This window comes from Diabrotica undecimpunctata, chromosome 10, assembly GCF_040954645.1.
Source record: "Diabrotica undecimpunctata isolate CICGRU chromosome 10, icDiaUnde3, whole genome shotgun sequence".
Taxonomy (NCBI): Eukaryota; Metazoa; Arthropoda; class Insecta; order Coleoptera; family Chrysomelidae; genus Diabrotica; species Diabrotica undecimpunctata.
Genome location: NC_092812.1, coordinates 13903917 through 13927511, shown reverse-complemented (window position 1 = coordinate 13927511; position 23595 = coordinate 13903917). Strand labels below are relative to the sequence as shown.

Here is a 23595-nt window from a genome sequence, read left to right as displayed (position 1 = left end):
AAGGTTTACTGTAAGTAAAGAAGTATGAGTTTAAATACTTAATAACCTCATTACAATTAGTTGACTTGCAAGCATACAATTTCAAGAATTTGGTAAAGCCATCTACAATTGCAAAAATATGTCTATAACCAGTTCCTTTAGATTTTTCAAGTGGTCCACAATTTGTAATATAAGTTCTTACCTTTTGTCTCATATTAGGAAACCAGTAAGATTCTTTTATAGCTTCACAACATTTATCTAAGTCCACATGTCCTAATTCATCATGGCAACTCCGAATCACATTGTTTTCCATTGATTCAGGTACATAAAATAGTAGTACATTATTACTTTTTCTATAAAGTATGTCATTGTTCATTTCAAACAACTTATGCTCACTGGATTGTAACGTCTCCTTTAATTTACATATATCATCTTGCCCTTGTTTAGTAGCTAAACTATGTTCAAAAGTGTTTTCCTCAATTATTAAAATACTTCCAAAGCACCTACTTAAAGCATCAACATGCTTCATGCTTGTTCCACTTCTGTGTTCTATAGTATAATCAAAATTATCAAGAATGAGACTCCATCTCATAATTTTAGGGCTAACATCCTTCTTCTGTAAAGCTGTTGTTACACTATTACAATCTGTCAGTATCTTAAATTTAATTCCATATAAGTATACTCTAAATCGGTTAAGTGTGTTGATAACTGCTTTTAGTTCCAAAATAAAACTATGCTGTTTAGATTCTGCTTGAGTAGTTCTCTGACTGTAAAAGAACACTGGATGAAATTTTTGGTCTGCTTGTTTTTGGAGTAATATCCCACCATAACCACTAGAGCTTGCATCACAATGGATTTGAGTTTCAGCTGTAGGAGAATAGAGAGCTAAAACAGGTTTGGACACTAAAATTTGTTTTAAACTATGAAAACTTTTCATTTGTTCTCTTCCAAATTCAAATGAAACATTCTTTTTTAATAGATCATAAAGTGGTCCAGCAATTATTGAAAAGTTGGAAACAAATTTTCTAAAATATGAAGTAAGGCCTATGAAACTGTGTAACTGTTTAACATTTCGTGGTACTGGGTACTCTTTAATTGCTTTAATATGTCTATCACTTGGTCTTATCTCATCACCATTAATTATGTAGCCTAAATGATTTATTTCAGTCATTAAAAAGGAACATTTGTCAAGACGGAGATTCAATTTGTTTTGAACCAATAAGCAAAATATCTCTTTTAGAATAGATAAGTTCTCTTCAACAGTTTGTGTTGCTATTAATAAATCATCAATATAAATTAGTAATTTGTTATGTTCCATTAAGTCCTTGAATATAGTATGAATGTATCGCATAAAAACAGATGGTGAATTGCGCAAACCAAATGGCATTTTCAAAAATTCATATTGAGCACTGGGAGTTACAAATGATGTGTATTTAATTGAAGATTCCTCTACATTAACATGATAAAAAGCACTTTTGAGATCCAAAGTTGAAAAATAATGTTTATCTTTAAGTTGACAAAGTTGATCTTCAATTAGTGGGATTGGAAAATTATCCCGTAAAGTGATTTTGTTTAATGAACGATAGTCTACACATAGTCTGAAGTCATTAGTTTTCTTTTTAATTAAAACTATTGGTGAACTATACTCTGAATTACTCTTACGAATAATATCCTTATCTAACAAGTCATTAATTATTTCTTGTACAGCATTTTTTTCAGCATATGATAACCTACGTGGTTTATAATAAAAAGGAACATAATTTGGATCTACAACAATTTTCATTTCACATTTAGTCATAGGTTCATTAGGTCTTTCTGGATTTACATAATCAGTCATAAAAATATCAACTAACTTTTGTCGATCTAAATTATTTAAATTAGAATTAATATCAACATTAATTTCATTTTTATCTACATAGTCAATATGTAAAATATCATTGTCAATATTTGTATTTTCAATATCTGTAGAAGAAATCTCTACTTGATTCCCTGAAAAAGATACAGTGAGGTTGTTGTTCTGCATAAAATCTCTACCTAACAGACATTTATATGGTATGGTTTCGTTTGGTACAACATAAATAAGTAAATCAATAAGTATGTCATTAACTTTCATTTTAAACAACACAGAACCCAAAATTTCTAATCTACTTTGGTTAATACCCTGGAAAGTTTTCTCAGGAATATCAGAAAATTCAAAATTGAAAGATTTTACAGTATCTAAAGTTATTAAGGATATAGCACTACCTGTATCTACAATAGAATCAATATAAATAGAAATTTTGTCCTTCAAAAGACAAATTGGCAACATATACCCACTTGCATTATGCTGTTCCACAAAAAGTGCAGTGTGCTTTCTACCTTGACCTTGGGTGGATTCATCCAGGACTCATTCTTGGGGCAGTTATTTCTTTGGTGATCCATTGCTCCACACATATAATATGAACCCTTCTGTCTAGCTGGTTTAGTATATTGAACTGCAGAATGTCCCATCTCATTACAGTTTGTAACATCTAATAACTTTGCTTCGTGTAGCTAGATTATTTTTAAAAGTAGTTGGTCTTTGCCAGTCATATTTTGAATGTTCACGTTTTGTATTATAGTTTTCCTTTGCATTAGGTTTCTCTTTTCTATCGCTTATTCTACCTTTTCGAGCACTAACAATTCTTTCATAACTCACGATGTCTTGATACAGGGTGTCTTCATCACAATGCTCTTTTGACATAATAAAATTACTCAATTCCTTACTCCACAAACCAATGGCAATTTGTTCTTTTGTTTCTTCAAATGGCAGTTCAAGTGATTTGCATAGAGAAAATTTCATATGGAAATAAATGGAAACATTCTCATTTGGATTTTGAGTACACTCTTGCATCTTTCTCCATAAATCTGTTTTATTTTGTGAAAACAGAAACGTTTTCCGGAAAGCCGTTTTAAATTTGGACCAATCTGTGAGTTTCTTCATTTCTGCCTATAAACCAGAACTTTGCAGCACCTTCGAGATTGCTTTTGGCTGTTTGGTATATAAATGCATCTGGTCAATTGTGTAGTACCGCTGTAGACTCAATTTGCTTTAACCATACTGCTGCTTGGCTGGAATCACCTTCACCACTAAATTTTTCAATAGTTTTAGATAAATCTGGCATTATATTAAAATTTGGTACAGGATTACTTATTGTTGACATGCTGTTTTGTAGTTGTAACATCTGAAGCATCTGTGCATTCTGTTGAAGCAATGAATTAACAAGATTTACCATATCATCATTCGGATTCACATTATTATTTGTGCCGGGGCTATTCACTTGGGGTGTTAACACAGGTGGTGGTGTACCCGGTAGGTTATTTTCGAGGTTATCCATAACGAAACATAAAAAATATAATTTTCTTCTGTCCTAACAACACAAGGGGAACATAAGTATAACCCCACACCTGATTCTGTAGGAAGGATGTCTTCAATTTCTTAAGAAATAAAAATAAAACACCAACATGGTTCACACAACTTTATTCCAACTTCATGTCTTTTTGTCTTCTTGTCGTCTGTCATCTGTCATTACACATTGACAACCTTGACAGAACATCAAATTTAAATTAAAAAAAAGGCGGTAACAATAAGAAGCCTACACTATAGATGTTATATATTTAGACTTTGCAAAACCATTTGATCGGGTACCAAGAAGAAAATTGATGTATAAACTAGAACACTTTGGCATTCGCGAACAACTTCTTGAGTGGATTAATGATTTTTTAACAAATCGGGAGTTTTGTGTTAGAGTTGGCAAATCGCTGTAATCTAAAAAACCAGTTTTAAGTGGTGTGCCACAAGGATCTGTTTTGGGTCCACTACTATTTGTGTTATATGCTAGTGATCTTGATTCTCATATCATATCTAGGAAAGCTTTCTACGCAGACGATACAAAAATATTTACTGACCCACTTTTGAATCGACAAGACTTACACAGTGACTTAGATTCGATCTTTAAGTGGTGTTCGGATTGGATGTTACCTCAAAATAGACATAAGTGTGTAGTTTTACATTTGGGAAAAAATAACCGGCGTTTGTCTTATTCGATAGACGGGCATTTACTGGATACTGTGGGATCATATTGTGACCTTGGTGTTACAATTACTGAAAATTGAGTTGGTCGGAGCATATTCCAAACATCACTAAAAAAGCGAATAGTAAATTATACCTACTTAATAAGACTTTTACAAAAATATCCTTTTGGGGTTCTAAGTTAAAATACTTGAGACATATTATGGGAAACCACGAGATAAACCACGAGATCAGGAAGATGATAAAGCAGGCAAAAGAAAAATACTTTAAAGAGAAATGCAAAGAGATCGAAGATTTTCAAAATAAATATGATCTGTTTAACCTACACAAGAAAGTTAAAGAACTGGTAGGACTAAGAAAGAAAACAAAATCCCACTCGTGCAATTCTGGATAGACACGAGATTACTATAACACATACGGACGAGAAAGTACAAAGATGGGCAGAATATATTGACGAATTTTTCGATGATGAAAGAGGAGATCTGGAGCACATAGAACTTACGACAGAAGAAATAGGTCCATATATTACAAAAGAAGAAATATTACAAGCATTAAAAACAATGAAGAGTGGGAAAAGCCCTGGACCTGATATGCTTCCTATAGAAATCCTAATAATTCTAGATGAGAAGCACATTGAAGTTTTAGTGACACTCTTGAATCAAATTTATAGTTCAGGCGTATTACCCAAAGAGTGGTTAACGTCGATTTTTATTTGTCTCCCCAAAAAGAAAAACGCAAGAGAATGCAGCGATTACCGCACCATTAGCTTGATGTCTCATGTGCTAAAGTTACTACTAAAAGTCATCTATAACCGAATATATCACAAACTGGATATATACGTTAATGATACACAATTTGGTTTTCGCAAAAGTCTAGGAACGCGACTGATAGTTTCTGCCCTTCAGGGACAATTTTTAAAAAATAATTATTTAATTTACAAATGCGAGAGAACTTTATTGCGTTCTTAAAAGTTACAATATTTAAATCAGACTTCGCTGTACAAAGTTTCAAATCAGACTGAATAATAATTAATTAAAATGAAATACATTACACATTGGAAAATAAAACAATAATTCGCAAGTTGCACTTTTATATTCAGGCCGATCATAGTTCAGGTGCTGACGCATCGGATTTAGGGTATTCTCCTCCACCCTTAGTTTCTGGAATTTTTCATGGAATTAAAAATTGACCTAGGTTGGGCTTGTGGTGGGTTTTCTTCAGGATCATCTTGGATGTGAACACTCTCCATGGGATTATCATCTTTTCTTTGTGAATTCGTTCTTCTTATACATTTAATAGAAAAATATGCAAAAATTATTATAATCAATAATATTATTGATAAGTTCCAAAAATTAAAAACTCTAGTAGCTTTTGAGTTTTTAAGTATCAATGTTTTAATTTCTTCTTGTTTCTTCTTAACTAAATGAATCTGGTCCAGTTGGACATCTTCGATATGAACTTCGGGAATCTTGATGAGGATGAGGAATAACTATATTCGGAAGTAATAGTGGCTGACTTTAAGTTTAAGGAGTTGGAATAGACAGTCTTCTTCATTTTTACTTTTCAGATGATTCTCGGGACATAAGAATTTTGGCTTCAGATTGGAGCATGGTACAGATGTGTATTGGTAAAAATTTTCATTCATTATCAGATAGGTGTTAGGGGGCACTATGGTAGTTCGATTTACAGTAGGAATCGAGTATAAATGATAGTACGAGTATTCGTCGGGATAAGCTATTGGAACATGGACAATGAAAACAATTGTCAAGTTAGAGTAGTACGCTTCTGTTTCTAAGATATTATAATATTTATTTATGTCTGATGTAATATTCGGATAAATTAGTTCATTTCTTGAATGATATTTCATAATTTGAGTTAATATTGACTTTAGTTCGTTAATCTTTACTATACTACTATTTAAAATACCTAGTCTCGCAAATGTTATAGAGTTTTCTATTTCTGTTAGCAACTGTAATATAATATTTATACTTATACTTAATTGGTCTAAAATATTTCTAGTTATAAGGAAATCTTCGAAATTAAAAATAAATTTATTAAGGTTTGAACGAATAGATTCTAAACCAGAGAAAATTACTTCTTGATTACTCTTTATGAGAGAAATAGTATTATTAAAATTCTCTACAATCTCTGTCGATAATGAAATTTGTTTATTAAGTTTATTTACAATTTTATTTTTTCCGGTTAGTTTTTGGTCGTCTTAAGTTTTGTTTATGTAAAAGTCTTTTTTGAGTAGCAACTTTAATTTTTGCATCTTTAACAACTTTATCTTTCATAAATTTAGGGTTAAGTTTATTTCGTACAAGTGTAGTGTTTTTCCTATAAACATCATTGTCTTCTTCGTATGTGAGTGGTTCGTGTCGATCCTTATTGTGATATTCAATACTTTTTTCTTTTTGTTCGATCAATTTTTTATTAAGTTCTTTATAGATCTCTTTGGTCATATCTCTATGTTTTTGCATATAATTATTAATCAGGTTTTGGTCTATGTTCATATCAAACATTTCTTTAGTGTTAATGTGTCCATTTATAATATCTATAGGCTTTTGTTGAGTTACGGAATGTATTGAGTTATTATATCCTAAAATAGCATAAGGCATTTGATTTAAGATATCAATTTTTCCATCTGATTTGCTTCTTATTATTCGTAGATGTTCTATTAGAGTAGAATGAAATCTCTCTATAGATCCTTTAGATTGGGTACTATTTGTAGTAACATAATGAGTTTTTACTTTATGTATGTCGAAGAATTCTTGTACAACATAGTTTTTTTAAGTCTGTGCCTCGGTCCATAGTTACGAGATCAGGAATTCCATGATGTGTCATGAAGGTTAGAAAAGCTCTTACAATTTCAGTACTTGTCAAAGCTGAAAGTGGGTATGCTTGACCGTATTTAGAAAATGTGTCTATTATAGCAAGAAATTTTTGGCCTTGACTTTGAAAAGTGTCTGCAAATATTATTTCAAACGGTTTTGTAGCTGTGGGTGTAATAATTAATTTTTGATTTGGCGGATTACGATCATATTTATTTACTTGGCAAATATTACAATTATTTATAAAATCTGTTACATCTTGTTTTATTCCTGGCCAATAGTAGGTACGTTTAATTCTAGTTTCTGTTTCTAGAATACCTCGGTGATTGGTTTTTCTTTCATGAAATAACCTTATTTTTTCATGCTGTTCATCTTTGTCTACTAAATCTTTTAAGATGCTGTTACATTTTATTAACTTGTAGGCAGAATTTTTAAATGTGTTTTTTAACGTTTCTAATATTTCTGGTATAAAGCTGTCTTCTTTGAAGTACACAGCATATTTGTATTTTGGGTCAATGTAATTTTTAAATATATTAATAGTTTCTTGTACAATATTATTTTTTGAAATTTGGATATAAAGTCTTTTCCTGTTGGGAAATATTTTTTCAATTTTTGGTTTGGCAGCTGAGTGTAAAACAAAATCAATTACAATTTGGTGATCAAAAACATTGAGATTTTTACCAGAAATGAGCATTCCTAGTATTTGATCTTCTATACTAGTATGTACAGTTTCTCTATCATCATCATTATCTTCAATGTCGTTATCTTGGTGATTTCCTTGTTCTAGGTTTTCTTCGTTAATGTCGTCGTCGATATTTACAGCCATCGAAACGCTATCATCATCGTTCCTTGTCCGAGTCTTATTTTGTTCTTCCATGTATTTTAAAAATTCATTACAATGAATCTCTATTCTAGATAGGGAGTCTGCATTTGCATTGCAACTTCCTTTCTTGTATTCGATTATGTAATCAAATTCCTCTAATTTTAAACGCCATCTCACTAATCGTGAATTTGGTTCTTTTAGAGACATAAGCCACTGTAAAGGTTTATGGTTTGTCATAATTTTAAATTGTCTTCCAAATAGATAAGGTCTAAAATATTTAGTTGCCCATACTATTGCAAGAAGTTCTTTTTCTATAACACTGTAGTTTTGTTCGTACTCGTTTAATGTTCTCGATGTATAAGCTACTGGTTTGTCTTGAGCATTTACCAGTTGAGATAATACGGCTCCTACTGCTACATTACTTGCATCAGTAGTTAATATAAAATCTTTATCAAAATCTGGATACTGAAGTATAGGTTCATTAATTAATAAATTTTTGCAATCTTCAAAAAACATTTTACAAATTCTGGAGTGTGTTCTATCTTAGCATCCTTTTTTAAACATTTCGTTAATGGTTTAGTTAGTCTGGCAAAATCTTTTATAAATCTCCTGTAATATCCTAACAATCCTAAAAATCCTTTTATTTCGCGTGCTGTTTTAGGAATTGGATATTTCACAATTGCATTAATTTTATCTGGGTTTGGTTTTACACCTTCTGCAGTTACAATATGACCAAGATAGGCTACTTCTTTTCTTAGAAATTCACACTTATCTAGTTGTATTTTAAAATTATTGGCTTGTAAACGTTTAAAAACTTTTTCTAAATTTACAATATGCTCTTGTAGTGAAGTAGAAAAAATAATTATATCGTCTAAGTAAACAAGACAGATTTCATCTTGAAGACCTCGCAGAATATCATCCATAACTCTCTGAAAAGTTGCAGGAGCATTATTGAGTCCAAATGGCATACAAACATATTCATAATGTCCATTCTCAACATTGAAAGCTGTCTTGGGAATATCGTCTGGGTGCATCTCAATCTGATGAAAACCACTAGCTAGATCAAGTGTACTAAAATAGTTGCATCTGCCTAATTTATCAAGTGTATCGATAATATTTGGTAATGGGTATTTGTCTGAAATTGTTTTCTCGTTCAGTTTCCTATAATCTACGACAATTCTCCATTTCTTTTTTCCTAATGCATCTGGTTTTTTGGGTACTACCCAGATAGGCGAGGACCAAGGTGAGTTGCTTGGTCTAATAATTCCTTGTTCTAACATTTTGTTTATTTGACTATTTACTTCTGGTTTATGAACAAAGGGGTATCTATACGATTTACTATAAATAGGTAGTTCATCCTTAGTTTTTATAAAATGCTTAACTCTATTTGTAAATGTAAGAGGTTTATCCTCGCTATGAAAAAGATTAGAATATTTATTACAAATTTTTAGAATATTTTGTTTTTCTTCAGAGTTCATATGAGATGTACGGATTAAATTTTCAATATTAAATTTTTCGATTTCGTCTGCAGGCACTATGTCTGCATGGAATAATTCATGACAATTTTCGTCAAAAGAAACAGTATCAATTGGAGCATCTAAGGTGACAAAAATTTCGTCTTGGGTTCGGTTATAGATTTCGACTAGAGCAAAACCGTCTATTGCGTTCGAGAGACATGCAGGGATTTCACATTTTTGAATAGTTTGGTCAGGGATAAATATACATCCTGATTTTTGAGAAACTGGAATTTTAGCTACACTACAAGATAAGGGGTCCAATTTTTGTTTAAAGATTATTTTTAGGTCAGATTTATAATACGTTATAGGTATACTAGAATATGGAGTAGTTAAATGAGAATTTACGAAATCTAACTTGGCATTAAGATATTTTATATTATCTAGTCCTAAAAGACCATCGAAACTTCTATGAAAATCAAAAAGATGGAACTTAATCTTACCTTCTTGATTAAATTCTGAAAAAATGGGGATTTCTGCACAAAAGTCCTTCTTTGTACTTTGAAATACTGCGGAAACAACAAAGGGTTCATAAAAGATATAATTTTTGTAGAAAAGGTTAGCTTTTTCGGGGTTTAAAAAAGATTTAGAGGAACCTGTATCTACCAGTAACTTTAATGGAGGATCATGAATCTGAATATATGGCAGTTCTCTTTTATTTGTGGAAAAATTTAATTCTATTAAGTCGGTTGGTTTTGAAAGATGCCGTCTTGAAAATTTTGATGATGCTCTTCGTTAACAATATCATAAGTTTGTTGATGAGAAGTCTGAGGAGTATTTTGGTAATCACTATTATTAATCGATTCGTATTCAGTATTATATAGTTCTTCGAATGTAAAATTTTGATTTGGATTTCTAGGGTTGTGGAAATTATTCCTGAATTGGGGAGTACTATTTCTAGTAGTTGTACTCATAGGAGTAGATGTGTTTGGAGCAAAATTGGGATTTGATCGCCAAGCGTTCTGAGCTGGCTTGTTAGAGTTTTGAAAGCTATTTCTGAACTGGGGAATACTATTTCTAGTAGATGTACTCATGTTAGTGGGTCTGTTGGGAACAAAATTTGGATTTGGTCGCCAAACATTTTGAGTTGGCCTATTAGAATTTTGGACATTATACTGATAGTTTTGGGGAGTGTTTCTTTGATACTGATGTGATTGTGAAGGTTGAAAATGTCTATCATTGCGAGAATTTATTTGGGAATTTAAATGAAAGTTATAGTTTGGTTTTCTAGAATATTTGTTACTATTATTATTATTATTAGTATTAAAATTTTGACTTTTTTGATAGTATTTAATATTATCTTCTTCTTTAATGAATTGTATAGCTTGCTCAATAGATTGTGGTCTCATTGCACGAATTATGGGTCCTAAAGGTTCTCTTAAACCTGCTAAAAATGTTTTCAATGCTTGTTTGTTAAAAAAATCTCGTTTGTATATACGTTCCTAACCAAGATGGTGTAAATCTATATAGTTACAAATAGAATTTAATAAATCTAGCACCTTTTCATGAAATTGATAAGGTGATTCGTTTGGCTTTTGTTTAAGATTAACTAGATCCTGATTTAGACAATTTTCGTCTCTTTGATCAGCAAAATTTAAAATTAATGTATTTTTTATACCATCCCAATCAGTATTGCCGCTAATCGCAATTATTTCTTCAGCTCTTCCTTCTAATTTATTTAATATACCGTTCAATAATAAACAATTTTGAAAGCTATTAGGATTAGCTGTATCAAAATAATGTTGTAAGATTGATTCGGTAGCATTTATAAATCTATAAAGTTTATTGATATTGCCATCAAAACGAGGAATAATGGCTAAATTTGCGATATCTAACTTAGGTACAATAATAGTAGCATTTAAAGTACTTGGTGAAGTCATTTTATTTTTATTTAATACTTTTCTTTCTTAATTATATTCTTATCAATCAAAAATAATAAGTAAATAATACGTACTCTTGACTATTATTTTCACAAAAGGATTTAATAGGCAAAGAGGAGTCTGAATATGAATAAAAATTATTAGCTTACCACATTTATGTACTTCTGCTTGTTTATTCTGATGTCCCTGGAAATTCTGGATGTCCTGATGGAGCCCAAAATCACTGACAGTTCGAAAAGTTTATGAAAAACGGAAACCGGTTCTTTTTTCGTCAAAGAGTTAAAACTCACGAATATCCGCAATGGAATTCTACGAAAAATCCACTAAGACTGCGCCACTGATAGATCTTCAGAGACTGGTGACCAGAATAGCGGAGTATGGAAAAGAGTATGGTTTAACAATGAATGTCAAGCAGGCGAAATTTATGAGAATATCGAAAACTCAAAGAAGTAACGAGAATCTTCTAATAAACGGAACCAACGTCGAACAGGGTAGCCAGATATGGCGAAAATTTTACCGAGCAATTGCCGGTATAAGCTATCCCCCATTTGCTGACCAACGGCTTCGGGCGGATGAGTTGGTAAGTGGTAGGGCACTCTTTTGTCCTGGAGTTGAGAAATCGGCTCCGAAGGCCAATGAACCAAAATTTGGCCAACGGCATAAGGATGTAGAAGGCAAGGGGAAACCACTACATTAAAGATCCCTATGGATTTCCCCAGGAAAATTATCATGGCTTTCGGTAGTGATAAGGAATATGTCACTGATCATAGACTTCGGAAGTCAAGATCCGGCAAGGGAGGATACTTAAACTCAGAATGCAAGGCCTCCCAGGTCGACATCATGCGAAATCCTTGCAACAACAAATCAATTTTGAAGAGTAAAACACCTAAATTGAGATGCTTACAAATCGCCACCTGGAACGTTAAAAGTATGTACGAAAGTGGCAAAGCACATAACATCGTAAAAGAAGTCAAGAGACTCAAAATCAATATAATGGGTATCAGTGAAACTCATTGGCCCAACTCGGGAGAATGTAATATCCTAGACCATGCAATGTACTACTCTGGTAACGATACCCCTAAACACAATCATGGAGTTGGAATAATCGTTGCACCTCGTTTAAAATCGTCAATAAAATCCTACATTGCACTATCAGACCGAATGATTCTTTTACAGCTGTATGCGTCCCCATTTGATTTGAACATAATACAGATATACGCACCTACAGCTGACAAAGAGGAAACAATAATGGAAGACTTCTACGAACAACTAGAAATTTTAATTAAGGCAACCAAAAAGAATGAAATAACACTCATAATGGGAGATTTCAACGCGAAAGTAGGACAAAGCAAAACAGGAAAGGTAGTGGGAAATTTCGGACTTGGTGAAAGAAACGAAAGAGGAGATCGTCTAGTTCAATTTTGCCAAGAACACAACCTAGTACTTACTAACACTCTCTTTAAGCTCCCGCACCGTAGACTCTATACCTGGAAATCACCGGCAGACTCACCTGATAAAATAATCAGAAATCAAATAGATTATATCGCTGCACCAATCAGGTTTAGAAACTCCATCAAAGCCGTAAAAACGTACCCGGGTGCGGACGTAGCATCAGACCACAATCCGGTGGTATGTAAGTTTGAAGTAAAGTTAAAAAAGCCAAATGCAAAGAACAGGCCCGAAACGCTAGATATTAGGAAGCTTTCCAACAATAATATTAAACAACAGATGCAGGAGAATTTAAATACCGAAATATCAAAAATCCTTAAAAATAACAATGAACCGCTGGAGAAGTGGAGTGAAATTAAAGAAGAGATTAGGACTTCAAGCTCTAAGTTTTTACTACCTGATAAGAGAAAAAAGAAAGACTGGATGACTGCAGAAATCCTTGACATGATGGAAGAGAGACGGATATATAAAACTAAAGATACTGCCAAATACCGCGAAACCCATAGACGAATTAGAGGTGAGATAAGAAAATCTAAAGAGAAATGGTTCTCGGAGAGATGCGAAGAAATCGAACAGTGCGAAAAGGTATATGACTATCACAATATGCATAAGAAGATAAAGAAACTCACAACAAAGAAAAGCTACAATATTTTATCCAAAGGGCTATGCGATGATAATGAAATCTACAACTAGACCCCGACAAAATAGTTAGAATCTGGGAAACTTATGTAGAACAACTGTTTAATGATGACCGTCCTAGTGGGTATACACTGAGCAATGATGATACTGGCCCTTCTATTCTAAAATCAGAAGTGGAGAATGCTATAAAGGGTCTTAAAAATAAGAAAAGACCAGGCAACGATAACGTATACGGGGAAGTATTGAAAATGCTGTGCGAAACAAACAGTAAATTTCTAGACTCACTCGTCAGACTCTTTAACAATATTTATAACAGCGGGGAGTTTCCTGAAGACTGGCTAGAGTCAACTTTTGTTGCCATACCGAAAAAACCAAAAGCAAAGTCTTGTGATCAACATCGGATGATAAGTCTAATTAACCACATTTCGAAGGCATACACCAAGGTTATTTACAACAGAATAAGCAAAAAATGCGAGGATAACATTGGAGATTCGCAGTTTGGGTTTCGGAATTCTCTTGGGACAAGAGAAGCACTTTTTAGTCTACAGGTACTTATCCAGCGCTGCAGAGATATGAACAAAGACGTGTACATATGCTTTATAGACTACGCAAAAGCATTCGATAACGTAAAGCACGAAAAGATAATTGAAGTTCTCCATAAGATCGGAGTCGACTACAAAGACATTCGAACAATAGCGAGTCTCTATTGGGGCCAAACAGCTAAAGTGAAAGTAGGATCTACATTTACCAATAAAATTGAGATCAAGAAAGGGGTACGACAGGGCTGTATCTTGTCTCCTATTCTCTTTAATATATACTCAGAAGAAGTATTTAAGACAGCGCTGGAGGAAAGCACAGTAGGCATAAAGATAAACGGAGAAATAATTAATAACATAAGGTATGCTGATGACACTGTGATTCTAGCAAGTAGCATGGAGGAACTGAGTTGCCTAATGAGTAAGATACAAAAAACAAGTGCACAATACGGGCTCAGACTAAATATCACAAAAACCAAATGGATGTTAGTAAGCAAAACCCAACAACCACCACAGCAACTGATATTAGACGATGAAAGAATTGAACACGTGGATTCGTACATCTACTTGGGAACAACAGTTAACTCAAATTGGGATCAAGCGAAGGAAATACGTATAAGAGTAGAAAAGGCAAGAGCATCGTTCACTAGCATGAAGCAAATTTTCACCTCTAAAAGCCTCACCCTACCTCTTAAAATTCGACTTCTGAAATGTTATGTATTCCCGGTTTTGTTATATGGAATGGAGGCGTGGACAATGACCGCAACATTGATGAAAAAAGTAGAGGCCTTCGAAATGTGGGCTTACCGACGTATATTACGTATATCCTGGACTGAGCACGTGACCAACGAAGAGGTACTACGCCGGATAGGTAAAGAGAGAGAGAGGTAGGAATAAGTATAAAGAAAAGAAAGTTGGAATACTTGGGTCACGTTATGAGACACAATAAATATAGAGTACTACAACTGATCGTCCAAGGGAAAATAGACAGCAGAAGGGGTCCAGGGAGGAGAAGACACTCGTGGCTCCAAAACTTGCGGCAATGGTTCGGATTGTCATCTGCTGAACTATTCAGATCTGCCGCAAACAAAGTCAGAATAGCCATGTTGATTGCCAACGTTCGGAACGGACAAGGCACATGAAGAAGAAGAACGTCGAACAAGTGGACAAATATGCATATCTGGAAACAATGATTAACTCCACAAATGATTACATTCAGGAGATTAAAATCAGAATAGAAAAGGCTAGAGCAAATTTCAACAAAATGACAAGAGTGCTATGTACAAGGGAATTAAAATTGGAACTAAAAGTAAGGTTGGCGAGGTGCTATGCTTTTCGACTTTATTTTATGGAATGTAATCTTGGACCTTGAATACGACATCAATGAAAAAACTGGAATCATTCGAGCTGTGGGTGTATAGAAGATTTCTGAAAATATCGTGGACAGAACACGTCACAAACAAAGAGGTTCTGAAAAGGATGAATAAAGAAATAGAAAATTTAAATACAATTAAAACAAGAAAATTGGAATATCTCGGACACATTACACGTGGAGAGAAATACACCTTGCTCCAACTGATTATGCAGGGAAAGATCCAAATAAAGATAAGCATAGGGAGGTGTAGAATGTCATGGCTGCTCAACCTGAGAGAGTGGTACAGATGTACATCAAATGAACTTTTCAGAGCAGCCGTCTCAAAAGTCCGAATAGCTATAATGATTGCCGACCTCCGCCGCGGAGATGGCACTTGAAGAAGACGATGGGAAACAGTTCAGTTCGTCCACTACATAACAATTTAATATCAATTAGGGATTTTCCAACACCAGACACTAAAAAAAAATACGACAGTTTTTGGGAAAAGTAAATTTTTACCAGTTATTTAAGTTATTAGAGCCATTACATAATTTAGTTAAAAAAGATATCAAATTACACTGGTCTTTAAGCTCCCAAACAGCTTTTGATAGGATAAAGAATAAGAATATCCTCTTCTCGAAACCTATTCTAGATATTTTTGACCCAAATGCTCCTACAACTATATATATAGGGTGTTTCAAAAAGGTATCTCATAAATTAAATCACGCATTCCGGGTCAAAAATAAATTGATTGAATTCAACTTACCTTAGTACAAAAGTGTACACCAAAAAAATTACAGCCCTTTGAAGTTACAAAATAAAAATTGTTTTTTTGCATTATCTCCTAAACTACTTGACATTTTGTAATAAAAATGGACACGTTACTTTCTTGTTCTGAAAGCATTTTTCATACAAACGAAAGAACAAAATCTAAGGGCACAGAAAAATTTTAAGGGAGGTGTGCAATCCTAAGTCCCCCAAACTTTTGAGGACGTTCAAATCAAATGAATTTTATGGCATCATTAGTTTAACACATTATTTTTAAAACTTTTTTGCCTCCTATCACTTTTTCGAAAAACTAGTTTTTTCCTAGTTGGCCATAAAATTACAATTAGTTTCTACGGATACAATAATTACAAACAGTTCCATCATTAATAGTTAATAAATAATTTGAAGTTATCATTTATTGTGTGAATAAGATTAATATTAAAAATTTTGATATTACAATGGCCTACACATTTCAGGAAATGGCAGATATGCATTTAACTTTGGGTAAATTGGATCAGATTAAATTATGATTTCAATAAACTATCGGGAATATCGTAGGTGAATGTCAAGGAAATAGTGCAGCAGCAGCAAGGCGTTATGCAGTAAAATACCCCAATCAAAATACACCCGATAGACGATTATTTCTGACCATTGATCGTCGTTTACGAGAAACGGGTACATTCCAACCGCAAGTTGCTGGCAATAGTGGTCGTCCAATAATGGATGCAACTGATGAAGACATTTTAGAAATCATTGAAGAAGTCCCTGGAACAAGTACAAGGGTAATAGCTGCTCAACTAAATGTTCCTTACGTAAGGGTTTGGAGGCGTTTGAAGGATCAGCTGCTTAAACCCTATCACTTAACAAGGGTTCAAGAGTTATTGGTTGAAGATTACCCTAAAAGGATTGGATTTTGCGATTGGTTGTTAATGACAAACACTCGAAATGTTAATTTTATTAGAAATATTTTGTTTGCCGACGAGGCTACCTTCAGTAGAAATGGAATAACAAACCATCAAAAAAAAACGACTCATCACCAAAGGACTTTCAAAGTTATTGTTGGGGCAGGAATTGTGGATAACAACCTAATAGGCCCAGTATTTCTTCCCAACAATTTAAATGGTGATAATTATTTGCAGTTCTTGGCAAACGATTTACAAGAGTATTTAGAAGAAGTGAATATTGCAATAAGGCAAAATATGTGGTTTCTACAAGATGGCGCTCCACCGCATTACAGTAATGAAGTACGGGAATACCTTTGCAGGCAGTATCCTGGTCGGTGGATTGGAAGGGGTCGTGACGCACCTATTTTTTGGCCACCCAGAAGTCCAGGTCTTAACCCCATAGACTTTTGCTATGGTTATAGCAAAATTTAAGGTTAGAATAATTGAAGCTGCAAATCAATTTCGTCATGAAGAAAATGGGGGTCATTTTGAACATTTATTGTAATATCATATTTATAGAGGTTATAGACATTTTTTGTACTTGTTAATTCATTTAAGCCATTTATTTAGTTCCACGTAATTTTTTAAAGGTTAATGAAAAGGGCCGTAACTCAATAAAAACTGTTTTTTGAAAAAAGTGATAGGAGGCAAAAAAGTTTTAAAAATAATGTGTTAAACTAATGATACCACAAAATTCATTTAATTTAAACGAACTTAAAAGTTTGGGGGGATTTAGGGCTGCACACCTCCCTTAAAATTTTTCTGTGCGCTTAGATTTTGTTGTTTCTTTTGTATAAAAAATGCTTTCAGAATAAGAAAGTAACGTGCCCATTTTTATTACAAAATGTCGAGTAGTTTAGGAGACAATGCAAAACAATGTTTATTTTGTAACTTCAAAGGGCTGTAACTTTTTTTGTGTACACTTTTGTACTAAGGTAAGTTGGATTCAATCAATTTATTTTTGTCCCCAGAATGCGTGATTTAATTTATGACATACCATTTTGAAACACCCTGTACAGATGCTAGTATTTTAGGAATTGCTGCAGTTCTAAAACAAAAACAAAGAGATGGACAAATGAAACCAGTAGCTTACTTTTCAAGAAAATTAAATATCCAAAATATGGTCTTTTGTCACAATTGGGACCGCCAAAGGAACCCTTTGAGATAACCTCCTTAGATACAATAGGAGAATTTAAAAGCAATAGTTCGTCAAAAAAATACCTCCACTTACTTGTAGAACACTTTACCAGATATGCGTTTGCAGTTACTTTTGAAAATCAGACGACAGAAGATTTCATGAAATTAATTGCCAAAATTCAAGATCAACATCCCATAAAAACATGATTAACAGATCAGTATCCTGGAATTAATTTCAAAATGTTTAGAAATCATATAAAACATTTAAATATTCAATTAATCTGTATAGCAGTATAGCAGTATCAAAGCAGTACCAGAATTAGAGCATGGACAAAAATAGCCGTCGAATGTATAGATGAATACAAAACAGATCACTCTGTAACCGGCTACAGCCCAGAATATTTAATTTTTGAAAAAGCTCATCCGATTGTTCCCAAGGAACTGTTTAGAGTAATAAACTTACAAAAAGATAAACAAATAACCTATAAAAATTACGTACATTATGAATATAATCAAAAACTATATAACAAAAATAGAAAATTGGGTTCGGCCCTGAATGAGCCACCGAAAGGCGTGTTTATTTTGGTCTCAACAAATTTGCAAATTTTATGCAGTAATTATAACAGTTTATTTATAAATAGTTAAGTGACAATTACATGAAACACCAGTAAGTGAACACATCATATTAGTTTTCATTAATATAACGTGATCAACCAGTTTTTGGTTGATTTTTAATTTAACAATTATCAATAAGATACGACTCAAGAAATATTATTCCAGTTTTACTACCTGTTTGATTACTAGGCAGGTCCGTATTATTTTTAAACACATGTTCCGTGTTAAAATCAAAAATGGAACCTAATATTCAGAGTCTCTCTAACATACCACAAGTATCGCAATTACAGACAAATACCAATAAAACCTATTCATCAGCAGCTTCTACACAATTTCCCTCAAAACACCAAGCAATTGTCTTCAGCGCTTTAGAAAATACTCGACTGCAAGATTACTTAATTCCTTTGGGTAACCTAATTCATCCCAAAAATATAATATTTTCCTCCCGACTATCCAATAATCGGATTTGCATATACCTTGCAAATAAAAAAATCGTGGACGAATTCATGCAAAACCATGGACACATACAAATCCAGAACAATATTGTACAAGCTAGAAGATTAATCTCACCAGCGGAACGTATTGTTTTTTCAAACGTATGTCCAACAATACCACATAGTCTGTTAGTTGATTATCTACAAAGTATTGGACTTAATATGGTCTCTCCTGTCACTTTTCTGAAAATCAGTTCCACCCTTCCGGAATATAATCATATTTTAAGTTTCAGAAGACAAATATATGTCAGTCCCCATAATATCTCCTTACCCGACTCATTCACCTTAGACTTCGATAATACAACATATCGAATATTCTTATCTCAAGAAACTATGGCCTGTTATAACTGCAAAAAGTCTGGACATATCGCCACCAACTGTCCCGATAAACTAGAATCAACAACAAATTTAATTGATTCTAATAACAGTCAATCTACTACTCCTTTCACCCCTGGCATCATGCCTCAACCTGCATCAACATCCATATCAAACGAACAAATTTCCGTCCAAGAAAAATTAGCAAATAATCTGAGCAATCCTAATGGTCAAGAAGAAGTCAACACCTTGGAAAGCTGCAAAGTAATCAATATCGATCTTCAGCCAAAACGTAGTATCAATGATGTTCTTACGTCTCCAGAAACAACCCATACAGAAAAATCATTTGCTGTACCTACATCCAAACCTAGAGCCAAGAAAGTTAAAAGCAACGAGGGGCCTACATGCATAAAATCAACAAAATCATATGACCTTGAACCTGCCAAAGATTTTATCCAAAATCATTCACCCACATTTGTTCTCAATTTTGACCAATTAAATCTACTTCTAAGCAATGTTAGCGGCGTGCAAGATCCTTCTAACATAATTCAAGAGTTTACTTCTGACCTTTTGGGATTAGTTCATATGTTAACTAAAGTTCATCCGCAATTAAAAGATAGATCAACCAAACGTTATATCACCTTCTTAAGAAAGAAAATCCTCCGGCACTTGGGTAACGACATTTCTGAATCCGAGGGCGAGTCATCTCAGGTTAACCCGTAAATTCATATTTTTCGTATATAATACAATTCACTAAACTACTGCAATGGAATATAGATGGATTTTTCCATCGACTCCCAACCTTACAAAAACTTATTTCTGAATTCTCTACCGAAATAATATGTCTCCAAGAAACAAATTTAAACCCCCAAAAAAACTACAATTCCAAATATTTTAACATTTTTAGAAAAGATAGAGTACATGACAATAATTTCTCTTCAGGTGGTGTTATGACACTTGTCAAAAAATCTTTGGTTGCAAATGTTTTTCCTGTCAATAGTAACATCGAAACTATAGTTTTAGAGATCACCGCTCCCGTTCCAATTTTTATTTGTAACATTTACCTTCCATCTAGTTCTTCAGCTACATATGAAGATTTAAAAAGTCTTATCGAACAGATACCCTCTCCTCGAATCATAGTAGGTGATTTTAACGGTCATAACTTTATTTGGGGATCTAAGCGTACTGATCACAGAGGAAAACTTTTAGAAAAGGTAATGCAGGATCTTCAATTAAATTTTCTAAATGATGGTTCACCTACAAGATTTAACATCTGCACTGGAGAATCCTCCGTGATAGATTTAAGCCTCTGTGATCCAGGTCTTGCTCCGCGTCTCTCTTGGAATGTTCTTGAGTATACTTATGGTAGCGACCATCACCCTATTACCATTGAGAATCTCTCAGGTCAGCCTTCCCCAATATCCTTCTTGCCCAAATGGAATATAAATTCGGCTAAGTGGATCGATTTTGAAAATTATATAGATAAGGCTTTGGAGAGTCTTATACTGAATGATAATATTAACGATTCTTTAGGTACTTTTAATAGTGTCATTCTGCAGAGTGCGGAGCTCTTTATCGGCAAAACAAAGCCCATTAAAAATCATGTTTCTGTGCCTTGGTGGAATTCGGAGTGTAACGAAGCAGTACGTGCCAGCAAAACAGCTTTTAATAGATTTAAGAAGCATAAAACACTCGAAAATAAAATTAACTAAAAAAAAAATGAAGGCCAGAGCTCAACGTTTAATAAATCAAACAAAAAAATCCAGTTGGATCCAATATGTCTCTAGCATTAACAGCTCCACTCCTGTAAGAGAAGTATGGAAGAAAATACGTAAAATTTCTGGTATAAAGGAGTCATCCCCAATATCTAGTCTCAAAATAGGTAATCAAATTGTCACCTCTCCTCTTGAAATTGTTAATACATTAGCTAAAAACTACAGAGAAATGTCTTCCAATGAAAATTTTGACCCTGTATTTCTGGAAAATAAACTAGAGGCCGAAAGGTCTAACCTCTATTTAGAAAACTTTAACATTCCATTAAACGCTCCTCTCACGTTACAAGAACTAAACAACTCTCTGAACGATCTAAAAGAAACAAGTCCTGGTCCTGACGATATCCCAAGTATTTTCTTAAAGCACCTACCCACTTCCGCTAAAAATTACATGCTTCAATTATTTAACTTCATTTGGCAGCGACACCAGTACCCATCTGTTTGGTCAAAATCTATCATTCTCCCATTTCTCAAAAGCCAAAAATCTCGTCTACACCCCAATTCCTATAGACCGATAAGCCTAACTTGTGCAATGGGCAAGCTACTAGAAAAAATTATTAACTCAAGGCTGATTTGGCATCTAGAAAATTCGAACTTACTTATAAACGAACAAAATGGTTTCCGACAAAACCGATCCGGTATAGACAACATATTGGACCTGGAAAGTGATATTCACGAATCTCTGGCAACAAAACAACATTGTATCGCAGTATTTTTTGACTTAAGAAAAGCATTTAATACATGTTGGAGATTCAACATTTTAAAAAAGTTACAGTCATGGAACATTCGTGGAAATTGCCTTCATTTTATTAAGAACTTTCTAGAAAACAGATCTTTTCGTGTAAGAGTTAACAACTTCTATTCCGAAATGCAGGAAGAAGAAAACGGTATACCTCAAGGCTCAATTATTAGTCCTACACTTTTCTTAATTGCTATTAATGACATAATCAAGAACCTCAAAAAACCTTTAAAAGCACGTTTATATGCAGATGACTTGGTGGTTTACGTAAAAGGCAAAGATATTAATTTAACTTCAACAATTTTGCAAACTTTCTTACAAAAACTCGAAAAGTGGTCTCGCGATACTGGTTTTCAATTCTCGGTTACAAAAACCGTTGGTATGGTATTCTCAAAAAAGAACTTCTCAAATAATCCCAATCTTAAGTTTTTCAATACATCGCTATCCTTCAAATCATGTGTAAAATTCTTAGGTATGTGGTTTGATAATCAACTTACTTGGAAAGAACATATTAGACAATTAGTTTTGACTTGTCATAAGAAACTTAACCTAATGAGAACACTGTCAAATAGATTTTGGGGCTCTGACCTCTCTACCTTACTTACAATCTACAGAACTCTAATTAGATCAAAAATTGATTATGGATCAATCGCTTACGCCTCTGCTTCCCCCACATTGTTAAAACAACTAGACTCTATTCACAACACAGCACTTAGACTCTCTCTTGGCGCATTTCGAACGTCACCGGTGGAAAGTTTATATTCTGAAAGTGGGGAGCCTTCATTATATCACCGCCGAATTTCCTTAACACTTTCACACGCAACGTCAATAGCCTCAAATGTAAACAAACCTCTATTTAATAATACGTTCACTAATAAATATATAAATCTCTTTACCAATAGTACCAAACATAAGCCTTACTATGAGCGAGTACGGTGTTACCTGAGATGTCTTAATATAGAATTCCCAATTACCTTTCCAATCAATATTAAAATCCCCTCTCCTTGGAAAATTAATACCCCAAATTTAAATACTTGTCTAACCCAATACAACAAACATATTAACTGTTACGCAGAGATTAAGAATAATCTAGATCTAATTCTCCGTCAGCATTACGAACATTGCTATAAAATCTTTACAGATGCATCTAAGTGTGATAAAGGAGTAGGTGCTGCATTCGTTACTCCAAGCAATACATATCAATTTCGTCTTCCAACCTTCTTTTCGATTTTCTCCGCTGAGCTCTATGCAATGTTTAAAGCTATCATGCATATAAATTCTAATAACATTCCTAACTCTGTTATCTTAAGTGACTCACTAAGCGTCCTTCAAACCCTTAAACAGATCTATCCTAAAGGTCCCCTTGAGAAACTGATAAAACTAGAACTCATGAAGGCTCAAGAAAATTCTAGGAGTATCAGATTTATATGGATTCCATCCCACATTGGTATTGCTGGCAACGAAAGTGCGGACCAGTGCGCGAGTGAAATTGCTAAATGTGTCGATATAGAAAAAGCCGAGAATCGAAATACCGCGAGTGATATAAAAGCTTTTATAAAAAATCGAGTTTTGTGCAAGTGGAAAAACGAATGGCAATCTTCTCAAACATCACTGAAGCAAATTAAAAATGACGTTACAGCTTGGCAACCTTCAACCAGGAACAGAAGAGAACAATTGGTGATAACTAGATTACGAATTGGACACACGAGACTTACTCACTCATATTTACTGTCCAAAAGTGATCCACCTATTTGT

At 33.6% G+C, this 23595-nt stretch overlaps 2 protein-coding genes across 2 annotated transcripts in view; one reads left to right on the top strand and one right to left on the bottom strand.

Annotated features, from left to right (window-relative positions):
* Window positions 1–23595, bottom strand: part of LOC140452340 (lachesin-like) — a 985903-nt gene that overhangs the window by 19930 nt on the left and 942378 nt on the right. The gene's annotated exons all lie outside the window — the stretch shown is intronic.
* LOC140452204 (uncharacterized) lies at window positions 11808–14636 on the top strand. Its single transcript, XM_072546321.1, has 2 exons — window positions 11808–13044; window positions 13698–14636. The coding sequence occupies exons 1-2, from the start codon at window positions 11808–11810 to the stop codon at window positions 14591–14593; spliced, it is 2133 nt and encodes a 710-aa protein (XP_072402422.1). The 3' UTR covers window positions 14594–14636.